This window comes from Pseudophryne corroboree, chromosome 4 (assembly GCF_028390025.1).
Source record: "Pseudophryne corroboree isolate aPseCor3 chromosome 4, aPseCor3.hap2, whole genome shotgun sequence".
NCBI lineage: Eukaryota > Metazoa > Chordata > Amphibia > Anura > Myobatrachidae > Pseudophryne > Pseudophryne corroboree.
The window spans coordinates 187,796,291-187,811,864 of NC_086447.1; the positions used below are offsets into that span (position 1 = coordinate 187,796,291).

Sequence of the window (15,574 nt, forward strand, 5' to 3'; positions counted from 1 at the left end):
GCAGTGCTGGGTTGGCATGGTCGGATTCCCTGACTGGAAATATTGATATCCTAGATAAGGATAGTATATTATTGCCTATAGAGCATTTAAAAGATGCATTTCTATATATGCATGATGCACAGCGGAATAATTGCCGACTGGCATCAAGTATAAGTGCGTTGTCCAATTCTACCAGTAAAATGGTCAGGTGATGCGGATTCCAAACGTCATTTGGAAGTATTGCCTTTGAAAGGGGACATTTGGGGTCGGTCTTTTAGACCTGGTGGCCACGGCAACAGCTGGGAAATCCACGTTTGTACCCCAGGTCGCCTCTCAAAATAAGACGCCGTATTATCAGGCGCAGTCCTTTGTTGGCAAGCGGACAAAAGGTTCCTCTTTTCTGCTCGTGACAGAGGGAGAGGAAAAAGGCTGCAGAGATCAGCCAGTTCCCAGGAACAGAAACCCTTTCCAGCCTCTGCCAAGCCCTCAGTATGACGCTAGGGCTTTATAAGCTCAGGCACGGTGGGGGCCCGTTCTCAATGAATTTCAGTGCGCAGTGGGCTCACTCGCAAGTAGACCCCTGGATCCTTCAGGTAATATCTCAGGGGTACATATTGGAATTCGAGACGTCTCCCCCTCGCCGTTTCCAAAAGTCGACTTTACCGACGTCTCCCTCGGACAGGGAGGCAGTTTTGGAAGCCATTCACAAGCTGTATTCCCAGCAGGTGATAATCAAGGTACCCCTCCTGCAACAGGGAACGGGGTATTATTCCACACTATTGTGGTACCGAAGCCAGACGGCTCGGTGAGACCGATTCTAAAATCTTTGAACACTTACATACAGAGGTTCAAATTCAAGATTGAATCACTCAGAGCAGTGATTGCGAACCTGGAAGAAGGGGACTACATGATGTCTCGGGACATCAAGGATGCTTACCTTCATGTCAAAATTTACCCTTCTCACCAAGGGTACCTCAGGTTTATGGTACAGAACTGTCACGATCAGTTCAGACGCTGCCGTAGGGATGGTCCACGGCACCCCGGGTCTTTACCAAGGTAATGGCCGAAATGATGATGTTCCTTCGAAGGAAGGGAATTTTAGTTATCCCTTACTTGGACGATTCCCTGATAAGGGTAAGATCCAGGGAACAGTTGGAGGTCGGTGTAGCACTATCTCAGATAGTGTTGCGGCAGCACGATTGGATTCTCAATATTCCAAAATCGCAGCTGGTTCCGTCGACGTGTCTTCTGTTCCTAGGGATGATCCTGGACACAGTCCAGAAAAAGGTGTTTCTCCCGGAGGAGAAAGCCAGGGAGTTATCCGAGCTAGTCAGGAACCTCCTCAAACCGAGCCAAGTCTCAGTGCATCAATGCACAAGGGTTCTGGGTAAAATGGGGGCTTCCTACGAAACAATCCCATTTGGCAGATTCCACGCAAGAACTTTCCAGTGGGACCTGCTGGACAAATGGTCCGGGTCGCATCTTCAGATGCATCAGCGGATAACCCTGTCACCAAGGACAAGGGTGTCCCTCCTGTGGTGGTTGCAGAGTGCTCATCTTCTAGAGGGCCGCAGATTCGGCATTCAGGACTGGGTCCTGGTAACCACGGATGCCAGCCTGCGAGGCTGGGGAGCAGTCACACAGGGAAGGAATATCCAGGACTTATGGTCAAGCCTGGAGACATCACTTAACATAAATATCCTGAAGCTAAGGGACATTTACAATGCTCTAAGCTTAGCAAGACCTTTGCTTCAAGGACAGCCGGTGTTGATCCAGTCGGACAACATCACGGCAGTCACCCACGTAAACAGACAGGGTGGCACAAGAAGCAGAAGGGCAATGACAGAAGCTGCAAGGATTCTTCGCTGGGCGGAAAATCATGGGATAGCACTGTCAGCAGTATTCATTCCGGGAGTGGACAACTGGGAAGCAGACTTCCTCAGCACGACCTCCACCCGGGGAGAGTGGGGACTTCACCCAGAAGTCTTCCACAGGATTATAAACCGTTGGGAAAAACTCGACAGGTATTGCGCCAGGTCCAGGGACCCTCAGGCAATAGCTGTAGACGCTCTGGTAACACCGTGGGTGTACCAGTCAGGGTATGTGTTTCCTCCTCTGCCTCTCATACCCAAGGTACTGAGATTGATAAGATGGTGAGGAGTAAGCACTATATTCGTGGCTCCGGATTGGCCAAGAAGGACTTGGTAACCGGAACTTCAAGAGATGCTCACGGAGGATCCGTGGCCTCTACCTCTAAGAAGGGACCTGCTCCAGCAAGGACCCGGTCTGTTCCAAGACTTACCGCGGCTGCGTTTGACGGCATGGCGGTTGAACGCCGGATCCTGAAGGAAAAAGGGCATTCCGGATGAAGTCATCCCTATCCTGATCAAAGCCAGGAAGGATGTAACCGCAAAAACATTATCACCGCAATTGGCGAAAATATGTTGCGTGGTGCGAGGCCAGTAAGGCCCGACGGTGGAAATTCGACTGGGTCGATTCCTACATTTCCTGCAAACAGGAGTGTCTATGGGCCTGAAATTGGGGTCCATTAAGGTTCAAATTTCGGCCCTGTCAATTTTCTTCCAAAAAGAACTAGCTTCAGTCCCTGAAGTTCAGACGTTTGTAAAAGGGGTACTGCATATACAGCCTCCTTTTGTGCCTCCAGTGGCACTTGGGATCTCAATGTAGTTTTTTTTTTTGGATTCCAAAAGTCACATTGGTTTGAACCACTTAAATCTGTGGAGTTAAAATATCTCACATGGAAAGTGGTCATGCTGTTGGCCCTGGCCTGGGCCAGGCGCGTGTCAGAATTGGCGGCTTTATCCTGTAAAAGCCCTTATCTGATTTTCCATTCGGACAGGGCGGAATTGAGGACTTGTCCTCAATTTCTCCCTAAGGTGTTTTCAGCATTTCACTTAAACCAACCTATTGTGGTGCCTGCGGCTACTAGGGACTTGGAGGATTCCAAGTTGCTGGACGTAGTCAGGGCCCTGAAAATATATGTTTCCAGGACGGCTGGAGTCAGAAAATCTGACTCGCTGTTTATCCTGTATGCACCCAACAAGCTGGGTGCTCCTGCTTCTAAGCAGACGATTGCTCGTTGGATTTGCAGTACAATTCAGCTTGCACATTCTGTGGCAGGCCTGCCACAGCCAAAATCTGTAAAAGCCCATTCCACACGGAAAGTGGGCTCATCTTGGGCGGCTGCCCGAGGGGTCTCGGCTTTACAACTTTGCCGAGCAGCTACTTGGTCAGGGGCAAACACGTTTGCAAAATTCTACAAATTTGATACCCTGGCTGAGGAGGACCTGGAGTTCTCTCATTCGGTGCTGCAGAGTCATCCGCACTCTCCCGCCCGTTTGGGAGCTTTGGTATAATCCCCATGGTCCTTTCGGAGTCCCCAGCATCCACTAGGACGTTAGAGAAAATAAGAATTTACTTACCGATAATTCTATTTCTCATAGTCCGTAGTGGATGCTGGGCGCCCATCCCAAGTGCGGATTGTCTGCATTACTTGTACATAGTTATTGTTACAAAAATCGGGTTATTGTTGTTGTGAGCCATCTTTTCAGAGGCTCCTTCTGTTATCATGCTGTTAACTGGGTTCAGATCACAAGTTGTACGGTGTGATTGGTGTGGCTGGTAATGAGTCTTACCCGGGATTCAAAATCCTTCCTTATTGTGTACGCTCGTCCGGGCACAGTATCCTAACTGAGGCTTGGAGGAGGGTCATAGGGGGAGGAGCCAGTGCACACCAGCTAGTCCTAAAGCTTTTACTTTGTGCCCAGTCTCCTGCGGAGCCGCTATTCCCCATGGTCCTTTCGGAGTCCCCAGCATCCACTACGGACTATGAGAAATAGAATTATCGGTAAGTAAATTCTTATTTTCTCTAACGTCCTAGTGGATGCTGGGGACTCCGTAAGGACCATGGGGAATAGACGGGCTCCGCAGGAGACAGGGCACTTTAAGAAAGAATTCGGATACTGGTGTGCTCTGGCTCCTCCCTCCTATGTCCCCCCTCCAGACCCCAGTTTGAATCTGTGCCCGGACGAGCTGGGTGCTACTTAGTGAGCTCTCCTGAGCTTGCTAGAAAGAAAGTATTTTGTTAGGTTTTTTTATTTTCAGAGAGATCTGATGGCAACAGACTCTCTGCTACGTGGGACTGAGGGGAAAGAAGCAGCCCTACTCACTGAAGATAGGTCCTGCTTCTTAGGCTACTGGACACCATTAGCTCCAGAGGGATCGTACACAGGATCGCACCCTTGGTCGTCCGATCCCGGAGCCGCGCCGCCGTCCCCCTCGCAGAGCCGGAAGACAGAAGCCGGTGACAGAAGCAAGAAGACTTCGAAATCGGCAGCAGAAGACTCCAGTCTTCATATGAGGTAGCGCACAGCACTGCAGCTGTGCGCCATTGCTCCCACATTACACCCACAAACTCCGGTCACTGTAGGGTGCAGGGCGCAGGGGGGGGGCGCCCTGGGCAGCAATTGGGAACCTCTTGGCAAAAAGCAGCATATATACAGTTGGGCACTGTATATATGCATGAGCCCCCGCCATATTTTTACACAGAAACGCGGGACAGAAGCCCACCGCTGAGGGGGCGGGGCTTCTTCCTCAGCACTCACCAGCGCCATTTTCTCTCCACAACTCCGCTGAGAGGAAGCTCCCCAGGCTCTCCCCTGCAGAATCACGGTAGAAGAGGGTAAAAAGAGAGGGGGGGGCACATAAATTTGGCGCATAAACAGTATATACAGCAGCTACTGGGTTAACACTAAGTTACTGTGTGATTCCTGGGTCATATAGCGCTGGGGTGTGTGCTGGCATACTCTCTCTCTGTCTCTCCAAAAGGCCTTGTGGGGGAACGGTCTTCAAAAAGAGCATCCCCTGTGTGTGTGGTGTGTCGGTACGCTTGTGTCGGCATGTTTGACGAGGAAGGCTATGTGGAAGCAGAGCGGGAACAAATGAATGTGGGGTCGCCGCCGACACCCGATTGGATGGATATGTGGAAGGTTTTAAATGATAATGTAAATTCCTTGCATAAAAGGTTGGATAAAGCTGAAGCCTTAGGACAGCTGGGGTCTCAGCCCATGCCTGATCCTATGTCGCAGAGGCCGTCAGGGTCTCAGAAGCGCCCACTATCCCAAATTGTTGACACAGATATCGACACGGATTCTGACTCCAGTGTCGATGGCGATGATGCAAAGTTGCAGCCTAAAATGGCTAAAGCCATCCGTTACATGATTATAGCAATGAAGGATGTGTTGCACATCACAGAGGAAACCCCAGTCCCTGACAAGAGGGTTTATATGTATGGGGAAAAAAGGCAAGAGGTGACCTTTCCCCCTTCACATGAGTTAAATGAGTTATGTGAAAAGGCTTGGGAATCTCCAGATAGAAAACTGCACATTTCCAAATGGATGCTTATGGTGTATCCCTTCCCGCCAACGGACAGGTTACGCTGGGAATCCTCCCCTAGGGTGGACAAAGCTCTCACACGCTTATCCAAGAGGGTAGCCCTGCCGTCACAGGATACGGCCACCCTAAAAGATGCTGCGGATAGAAAGCAGGAGGGTATCCTGAAGTCCATTTATACACATTCAGGTACCTTACTAATGCCGGCGATTGCGTCGGCCTGGATGTGTAGTGCTGTAGCAGCATGGACAGATACCTTATCTGAGGAACTTGATACCTTGGACAAGGATACTATATTACTAACCCTGGGTCATATAATAGACGCTGTCCTATATATGAGAGATGCTCAAAGAGACATTAGCCTACTGGGCTCTAGAATAAATGCAATGTCGATTTCTGCCAGAAGGGTCCTGTGGACTCGGCAATGGACAGGTGATGCCGACATAAAAGGCACATGGAGGGTTTTACCTTACAAGGGTGAGGAATTGTTTGGGGACGGTCTCTCGGACCTGGTCTCCACAGCTACGGCTGGAAAGTCAAATTTTTTGCCATATGTTCCCTCACAACCTAAGAAAGCACCGTATTACCAAATGCAGTCCTTTCGATCACAAAAAGGCAAGAAAGTCCGAGGTGCGTCCTTTCTTGCCAGAGGCAGGGGTAGAGGAAAGAAGCTGCACAATACAGCTAGTTCCCAGGAACAGAAGTCCTCCCCGGCTTCCACTAAATCCACCGCATGACGCTGGGGCTCCACAGGCGGAGCTAGGCCCGGTGGGGGCGCGTCTCCGAAATTTCAGCCACAAGTGGGTTCACTCCCAGGTGGATCCCTGGGCTATAGAGATTGTGTCTCAGGGATACAAGCTGGAATTCGAAGAGATGCCCCCTCACCGTTACCTCAAATCGGCCCTGCCAGCTTCCCCCTTAGAGAGGGAGATAGTGTTAGCTGCAATTCACAAATTGTATCTTCAGCAGGTGGTGGTAAAGGTTCACCTCCTTCAACAGGGAAGGGGTTAATATTCGACCTTGTTTGTGGTACCGAAACCGGACGGTTCGGTCAGACCCATATTGGATTTAAAATCCCTGAACATATACCTGAAAAGGTTCAGGTTCAAGTTCAAGATGGAATCGCTCAGAGCGGTCATCGCAAGCCTGGAGGAGGGGGATTTTATGGTGTCTCTGGACATAAAGGATGCTTACCTTCATGTCCCCATTTATCCACCTCATCAGGCGTACCTCAGATTTGTGGTAAAGGATTGTCATTACCAATTCCAGACGTTGCCGTTTGGTCTCTCCACGGCACCGAGAATATTTACCACGGTAATGGCGGAAATGATGGTGCTCCTGCGACGGCAAGGAGTCACAATTATCCCATACTTGGACGATCTCCTCATAAAGGCGAGGTCCAGAGAGCAGTTGCTGATCAGCGTGGCACGCTCTCGGGAAGTGTTACAACAGCACGGCTGGATTCTGAATATTCCAAAGTCGCAGTTGATTCCTATGACTCGTCTGCCCTTCCTGGGCATGATTCTGGACACAGGCCAGAAGAGGGTTTATCTCCCGATTGGAGAAGGCTTAGGAGCTCATGACACTGGTCAGAGACCTATTAAAACCAAAACAGGTGTCGGTGCATCACTGCACTCGAGTCCTGGGAAAGATGGTGGCATCATACGAGGCCATTCCCTTCGGAAGGTTCCATGTGAGGACTTTTCAATGGGATCTGTTGGACAAGTGGTCCGGATCACATCTACAAATGCATCTGCTGATCACCCTATCCCCCAGGGCCAGGGTGTCTCTCCTGTGGTGGTTGCAGAGTGCTCACCTTCTCGAGGGCCGCAGATTTGGCATTCAGGACTGGGTCCTGGTGACCACGGACGCAAGCCTCCAAGGGTGGGGGGCAGTCACACAGGGAAGAAATTTCCAAGGTCTGTGGTCAAGTCAGGAGACTTGCCTTCACATCAACATCCTGGAACTAAGGGCAATATACAACGCCCTACGTCAAGCGGAGACCCTGCTTCGCGACCGACTGGTGCTGATTCAGTCAGACAACATCACCGCAGTGGCTCATGTAAACCGCCAAGGCGGCACAAGGAGCAGGGTGGCAATGGCGGAAGCCACCAGAATTCTTCGCTGGGCGGAGAAACACGTAAGCGCACTGTCAGCAGTGTTCATTCCGGGAGTGGACAACTGGGAAGCAGACTTCCTCAGCAGGCACGACCTCCACCCGGGAGAGTGGGGACTTCATCAAGAAGTCTTCACGCAGATTGCAAGTCGGTGGGAACTGCCACAAGTAGACATGATGGCATCCCGCCTCAACAGAAAGCTACAGAGATATTGCGCCAGGTCAAGAGACCCTCAGGCGATAGCTGTAGACGCACTAGTGACACCGTGGGTGTTCCAGTCGGTTTATGTGTTTCCTCCTCTTCCTCTCATACCCAAGGTGCTGAGAATCATAAGAAGAAGAGGAGTGAGAACAATACTCATTGTTCCGGATTGGCCAAGAAGGACTTGGTATCCAGAGCTGCAAGAAATGATCACAGAGGAACCATGGCCTCTGCCTCTAAGACGGGACTTGTTGCAACAGGGGCCCTGTCTGTTCCAAGACTTACCGCGGCTGCGTTTGACGGCATGGCGGTTGAACGCCGCATCCTAGCAGAAAAAGGCATTCCGGATGAGGTTATTCCTACGCTGATAAAGGCTAGGAAGGACGTGACGGCTAAACATTATCACCGTATATGGCGAAAATATGTTGCTTGGTGTGAGGCCAGTAATGCCCCTACGGAGGAATTCCAGCTGGGCCGTTTCCTTCACTTCCTATAGTCGGGAGTGACTTTGGGCCTAAGATTGGGTTCCATTAAGGTCCAGATTTCGGCCCTATCCATTTTCTTTCAAAAAGAACTGGCTTCTCTTCCTGAGTTCAGACGTTTGTAAAGGGAGTGCTGCATATTCAGCCCCCTTTTGTGCCTCCAGTGGCACCTTGGGATCTTAACGTGGTGTTGAGTTTCCAGAAGTCACACTGGTTTGAGCCACTTAAAACCGTGGAGTTAAAATTTCTCACGTGGACGGTGGTCATGCTATTAGCCTTGGCTTCAGCTTGGCGTGTGTCAGAATTAACGGCTTTGTCACATAAAAGCCCTTATCTGGTTTTCCATATGGACAGGGCAGAATTGCGGACCCGTCCGCAATTTCTGCCAAAAGTCGTGTCGTCTTTTCATATGAACCAACCTATTGTGGTGCCTGTGGCTACTCGTGACTTGGAGGATTCCGAGTTACTAGATGTGGTCAGGGCTTTGAAGGTTTATGTAGCCAGAACGGCTAGAGTCAGGAAAACTGAGTCGTTGTTTATCCTGTATGCACCCAACAAGCTGGGTGCTCCTGCTTCAAAGCAAACTATTGCTCGCTGGATCTGTAACATGATTCAGCAGGCTCATTCTTTGGCTGGATTGCCGCTGCCAAAATCAGTAAAAGCCCATTCCACAAGGAAGGTGGTCTCTTCTTGGGCGGCTGCCCGAGGGGTCTCGGCATTACAGCTTTGCCGAGCAGCTACTTGGTCGGGTTCAAACACGTTTGCAAAGTTCTACAAGTTTGATACCCTGGCTGAGGAGGACCTTGTGTTTGCTCATTCGGTGCTGCAGAGTCATCCGCACTCTCCCGCCCGTTTGGGAGCTTTGGTATAATCCCCATGGTCCTTACGGAGTCCCAGCATCCACTAGGACGTTAGAGAAAATAGGATTTTACTTACCGGTAAATCTATTTCTCGTAGTCCGTAGTGGATGCTGGGCGCCCGTCCCAAGTGCGGACTTTTTCTGCAATGCTTGTATATAGTTGTTGCTTACATAAGGGTTATGTTATAGTTGCATCAGGGTTGATCTGATGCTCTATTGTTGTTCATACTGTTAACTGGGTAAGTTTATCACAAGTTATACGGTGTGATTGGTGTGGCTGGTATGAGTCTTGCCCTGGATTCCAAAATCCTTTCCTTGTACTGTCAGCTCTTCCGGGCACAGTTTCTTTAACTGGGGTCTGGAGGGGGGACATAGAGGGAGGAGCCAGAGCACACCAGTATCCGAATTCTTTCTTAAAGTGCCCTGTCTCCTGCAGAGCCCGTCTATTCCCCATGGTCCTTACGGAGTCCCCAGCATCCACTACGGACTACGAGAAATAGATTTACCGGTAAGTAAAATCCTATTTTTTAGCAATTAACAAAATGCAAAGTGAATGAACAGAAGAAAATCTAAATCAAATTAATATTTGGCGTGACCACCCTTTGCCTTCAAAACAGCATAAATTCTTCTAGGTACACTTGCACACAGCTTTTGAAGGAACTTGACAGGGAGATTGTTCCAAACATCTTGGAGAACTAACCACAGATCTTCTGTGGATGTCGGCTTGCTCAAATCCTTCTGTCTCTTCATGTAATCCCAGGCAGACTCGATGATGATGCTGAGATCAGGACTCTGTGGAGGCCATATCATCACTTCCAGGACTCCTTGTTCTTCTTTACACTAAAGATAGTTCTTAATGACGTTGGCTGTGTGTTTGGGGTCGTTGTCCTGCTGCAGAATATATTTGGAGCCAATCCAATGCCTCAGTGATGATATTGCATGATGGATAAGCACCTGCCTGTATATCTCAGCATTGAGGGCACCATTAATCCTGACCAAATCCCCAACTCCATTTGCTGAAATGCAGCACCAGACTTGTAAGGAACCTCCACCATGCTTTACTGTTGCTTGCAGACACTAATTATTGTAATGCTCTCCAGCGCTTCAGCGAACAAACTGCCTTCTGATACAGTCAAACATTTCAAATTTTTACTCATCAGTCCAGAGCATCTGCTGCCTATGTTTCGTGCATAGTTGAGTCGCCTGGCCTTGTTTCCATGTCAAAGGTATGGCTTTTTGGCCACAATTCTTCAATGAAGACCACTACTGTCAGACTTCTCTGAACAATAGATGGGTGTACCTGGGTCCCACTGTTTTCTGCAAGTTCTGAGCTTATGGCACTGCTTGACAACTTCCGATTTCGAAGGGAAGTGTCTTATATCTGATGGACTTGGCCAACCACTGTGTCTATGGTCCTCGGCATTGCCCATTTCTTTGTATTTATTCAAAAGAGCTTGAACAGCAAATCTTATTAAGTCTTGCTATGGTGTGTGACCTGTGACATGAAACGGTCTTCCACAACATCATCTTTGTAGCAGAGTTTGGCTGTTCCTCACCCAGTTTTAAGTCTCCTACACAGCAGTTTCTGTTTCAGGTAATGACTGTGTTTACACCTACATATGAAAATAATGATCATTATCACCTGTTTGGTATGATTGGTTCATCATATGCCGGGCTATAGTCCTTGAAAATCCCTGGCTTTGTGCAAGTGTACCTAGAAGAATTTATGCTGTTTTGAAGGCAAAGGGTGATCACACAAAATATTGATTTGATTTTAGATTTTTCTTTTGTTAATTGATAAAAAATAAACTTAACACTTCTATTTTTGAAAGCATTCTTACTTTGTAGGTACACCTGCCTAAAAAATGTTCACAGTATTGTATGTAAATTGCATTCTTTGTGTTTACACACATTTACAATATTAATGAAATTAACTTAGTTTGGGGTTGTTTTAGGTCACAAAATATACATGCGTTATTTGGAAACTAAAATGTAATAATTAGAAAATAGTACGAGGATTTAGGCCATATATAGAACACATTTTGAATATGGTCTAACTACTATACTAGTCCCAGGTCAAAATGGTGATGCTCAAAATATATATGTACTTTAACCTGCAGTCAGTATATGGGCAGATCCACCTGCTTTGCTTGTCATTTATTTATCCCAACTATGAAGTAGAATATCGTGAGGCTTAGTGCTACTGTGAGGGGGTTTAGTGTGACTTTCATAGCAATTAGTTAATGGTGCGGCACATAATGGGTGTAGCTAGTCCAATATGAGTTCACTAGCGGGGGGGAGGGGTGACCATGAATTATATTATGTGGCATTAAGGGAAATATTAGTCTATGGCTGACATAAAAGAAATGTTTGCACATTAGGAAAACTGTGGCAGGCCAGCCCCTGTGGAAGTACACATGTTGGCATGCCCTAACAGCAGCCCTACTGTAACCTGGCTTAGTGCTACTCTGATGCAGGCAGTCATTAATGGTGAGGCAGTAACGGGAATGCGGTTAGTGCAAAGGTCTCTGGCAGGAGGGGTACCAATTATTATGTGACATTTAGGGACAGAGGACTGTATGGGTAACATGACGGGGCCAGTGTCTGCATGTGTGTGCTTTTTCCTCAGTGGTCATCCGTATTTATTGTAGATATTATGACTGTCTACATTTTGCTTGTCCATATTATGACAGTGTCTACATTTTAACCGTTGACCCTTATGACCCTGTCGATCTCATGCCCATGTTGACTTTTTAGTTGTCTACATTTTGACTAGCCATCATTTTGGTTTCAGCCTTACAATTTTTGTCTAGATTTTCATTGCTTGTATTTTGATTACACCCTCTGTGTGACGCTCCCATAATTGTCCCTGCTTTCTCCATACAGGTTTCGTCAGTACTGTGAGGATGCCTACCTAATTCTGCGCAGGAACGGGAACCTCATCATCACACTCTTTGCACTCATGCTGACAGCTGGACTCCCAGAGCTTAGTTCTGTGAAAGATATTCAGTATGTCAAGGTATGGTGAGAATACAGAACCAGATCTTCCCCAGAAGAACACATACAGTACATGGCTGATGCTTATACCCAGATCTAAATACATGTACAGCCATAGTCCTACTCTGTAATATATTCTGCTTGACACAAAATCCATATCTTTGATTATTTTAAACCCCAGTTAATGCTCTTATGTGACGGGGCAGCTACTGCGGGTGTGTGACTGCAAACCGGTTCCTTCCCCCAAAAAAACATGCACATATGTAGCCCTTAGATTGAGATAGGCAACTTTGATGGAGTTAGATAACGGAGCCAGGCTCCAAAAAATTTAGCTTTAAATAGCACCAAAGCTCAGAAATTCAGCAATTGTCTGGAGATAGCCATTGTCAGTCTTGACTGCAGTTTAGGGGCCTATTTACTAAGCCCCAAAGTACCTTATTCCGTGCTGGAACATCTAACTAAGAACTTGTTTGTCCGGTTCCGAGCTCTGCTTTACTAAACTGATAGTTTCTATGGGAGCAAATAAGTAAGGAAAAGTGGCGCCATTTCCTCCATATTAGCGGCACTTGGTCACTTTACACAGCTATCCAGTGCTGGAATGTTCTGAAGAGAAGTTGGGTTGAAGCTGCAGCGCACACATGCATTATGTGGACTGCTCCCTCCCTTCCTGCATTGGTCAAAACGCTCTTTCCAGCAATTGGTACATATTTCAGTTCCAGAAAGCAGAACACTGCAGCAGCTCTCTATTGTTACATGGAGCCGTATGTCCTTTATTTTCTCTCTCTGTATTACAGTCACATTATCCTTTAGTTCACATAAAAATTTACCACCGTTGCTTCCTTTTTGCCTTGTTCAATGGTGGCTGCTATTGTAATGAAGGGATGTAGTCTTGTTGCCGGCGGACGGGATCCCAGGGGTCGGCCGAGCGCAGCGAGCCTGCAAGGGGTTTCATTGCGCTCGTTCCCCCCACCGGCATTCTGGCGGCCGGGATCCCGACATTGGTGTTCTGACCGCTGGCATCCCATACCCAACCCGTAATGAATATGTATGTTACTTTGTGCTTGATGCATGTTCAGACTGAGCAGTCTGTTCTTCCCGCTGGTGTACAAAGCAGGAAAAATGTAGCAGTTTGGGACTGTGACAGTCCGTGAGAGCTGCTGAAATATATGCCAATCCTTTTTTCTTCAGATGCTCATTTGTACTTAATCTTTTCACGTACAGGACTCTCTTGCCTTGGGAAAGACAGAAGATGAAGCACTTAAACAGTTCAGGCAGAAGTTTGATGAGGCTCTAAAAGAGAGTTGGACAACTAAAGTAAATTGGATGGCACACACTGTGCGTAAGGATTACAAGTCCTAGTGGGTCAGTGGCACATTGACAGTCTGCTCCTTCTTTAACAAGGCCAGCCTCCAGATTAAGTTCCTGGCTCCTGAAAGTTGCCACTGTACTGTGGAAGTTTTAACTCAGCAGGTGCAAAGGAATCATGATTTCCAGATATGTAACATCCACCACAGGAGACCAGTGATCTTCCAAAGTCCAACTGGTCAGAGGACTGGATGTGAAAGCCGTTATGCTGAATGCAAACACACTGATGGTAATCGTGAACACTGGAATGCAGCGTGCGAGCTTCAGATGTTTTTGACAGTACAAAAAGGGATGTAGGAATGGTTGATTTGGCAAGAATTTAAGGAGAAAAAAAACTCATGCACCGCAGCAAGGCTCTGGCTTTGCGCACTTTCCGTTGGATTTTCTGTTTTGAGCCCTTTGTTTGATAACCTGTTTTGTTTTGTTTTTTTTAAAGCCTGTGGCTCAGACATTACAAGTGATTTGAGTACAGTCATTTTAACAAACCGTTTTTTATAAAAAAAAAAAAGAAAGAAAATATTTTTTTCTTGTCTTCCTGAGTACTCTGTAATCTTTACAGCTCTGCACTGCCGACCGCAACCACTCAACACATAGCCACTTTTCCTGGAGACTAACGGGGAAGGGGGGGGGGAAGGGGGAGAGATATGGAAGTAAAATTTCACAAACGTTGATAGTAACAATTATCAAAGTCTTCCATTCTTAATTTCGTTTGCACAGATGTCTCTAGCAGCTTATTAGGACTATTTTACTATTTGTCTGCTTGTTCCTATACCATTTTAAATAAATATTAGAACATGGAATGGCATGGTGGACATATAAATAGTTCTACAAATCATGCTGTTCTACAGGTATTCTGCAGCTTTACCTTGTCCTGCATTTTATATATATATATATATATATATATATATATATATATATATATATATATATATATATATATATATATATATAATAATGCAATTCCAATATTGTCCACGCTCACGTTTTTGTGATCATTTTGCTGAGGTGACAGCCAGTGTGGAAAGAATACTGCGGGTCATTCCACTCCAATATAAAGAAAATAATGGGAGCACTCACCAGTCTTTATATTTGAAAAATGTATTGACCAGACCATCAGTAAAGTTTCTCTGGTAACATCTAGAGAGTAAACCATCTCTGCTTACTTTACCATAAAATAAAACATAGTGCATTGATACTTAATGTGGCTGGTGTATTTAGTAGTTGAATAACAGGTGCAATTTGTTGCATGTTATTTATCAAGACAATTTCCTGTGTTCTCTTTGCTGGTGAGGGAAATGTATATTTTGATATATTCTTGTAGTATTGCCTTAGGGTTACCACACGCCTCGTAGCCTGACTTCCTGTGCAAAAAAACAAAAGTTCTATTTTGGTTCCTTTGCAGAGTTCGCTCTCTGAGCAGGTGAGAAACTCAGAAGTTACTTGATGTGATTATGCAGTGTAAGAGATTGATGTCCTATCTCCTGTTGTATGTCAATGTCCGAATATTTCTATGGAAAGACTGAGTTTGATGTGACTGACTACCGAAGAAGAATATAATTGAGAGGAGAGACTTATTTATTTCGAACTTTTGGCGTTTTTCTTAAGAGCTAAAAATACTATTTTTATTATGATTTCGGAGTCGTCACATATTTCCTATATTTATTTAATGTTTGGAAGTTGCAGATTTTCTGTGATATCCCAGCTGAAAAACAATGTTCTGTTTTGTACACACCATGTGTCTGGCAGCAGGTGCCGAAACGTGTTCAAACCTTGCACTGCACAGGAAATTTCCTGACTACTGGAACTACTACGTCAAACACTGGAAAAATAAATGTGTAAATAGATTATATCGCTGTTTTAATGAGAATGTATCTGACTGATTTTACACTGTAAAAAGATAGAGATCCTTCTGATTTAGAGCTTGAATAAATATAACCTATATTCTATAAAATGTCTCCATTTACTTTTTACTGGGTGGATTCTCACATTTGGGGCTAAGGAGCCACTATAAAGACAAATAGGTGATTGCTGCATTATAAAGTCTTCAATAAAATAAACTAATGTATGTTTAATTTTCCACATAGGGATGAATATGTAATATATATTTGTATTCTTCCCCTTGCAGTTTCTATTTCCACTAGGCTATGTAACCAGAGGCATTT

At 46.3% G+C, this 15,574-nt stretch overlaps 1 protein-coding gene across 6 annotated transcripts in view; it reads left to right on the top strand.

Moving 5' to 3' along the window:
* PIK3CB (phosphatidylinositol-4,5-bisphosphate 3-kinase catalytic subunit beta) overlaps positions 1–15,363 on the top strand; it is a 403,067-nt gene extending 387,704 nt beyond the window's left edge. For all 6 annotated transcript variants that reach the window (XM_063915643.1, XM_063915645.1, XM_063915642.1 and 3 more), the window contains 2 exons: positions 11,937–12,069; positions 13,269–15,363. In XM_063915643.1, the coding sequence (XP_063771713.1) occupies positions 11,937–12,069; positions 13,269–13,406 (271 nt within the window). In that variant the 3' untranslated portion in view covers positions 13,407–15,363. The remainder of the gene's footprint in view (positions 1–11,936; positions 12,070–13,268) is intronic.
* The last annotated feature ends 211 nt before the right edge of the window (positions 15,364–15,574 follow it).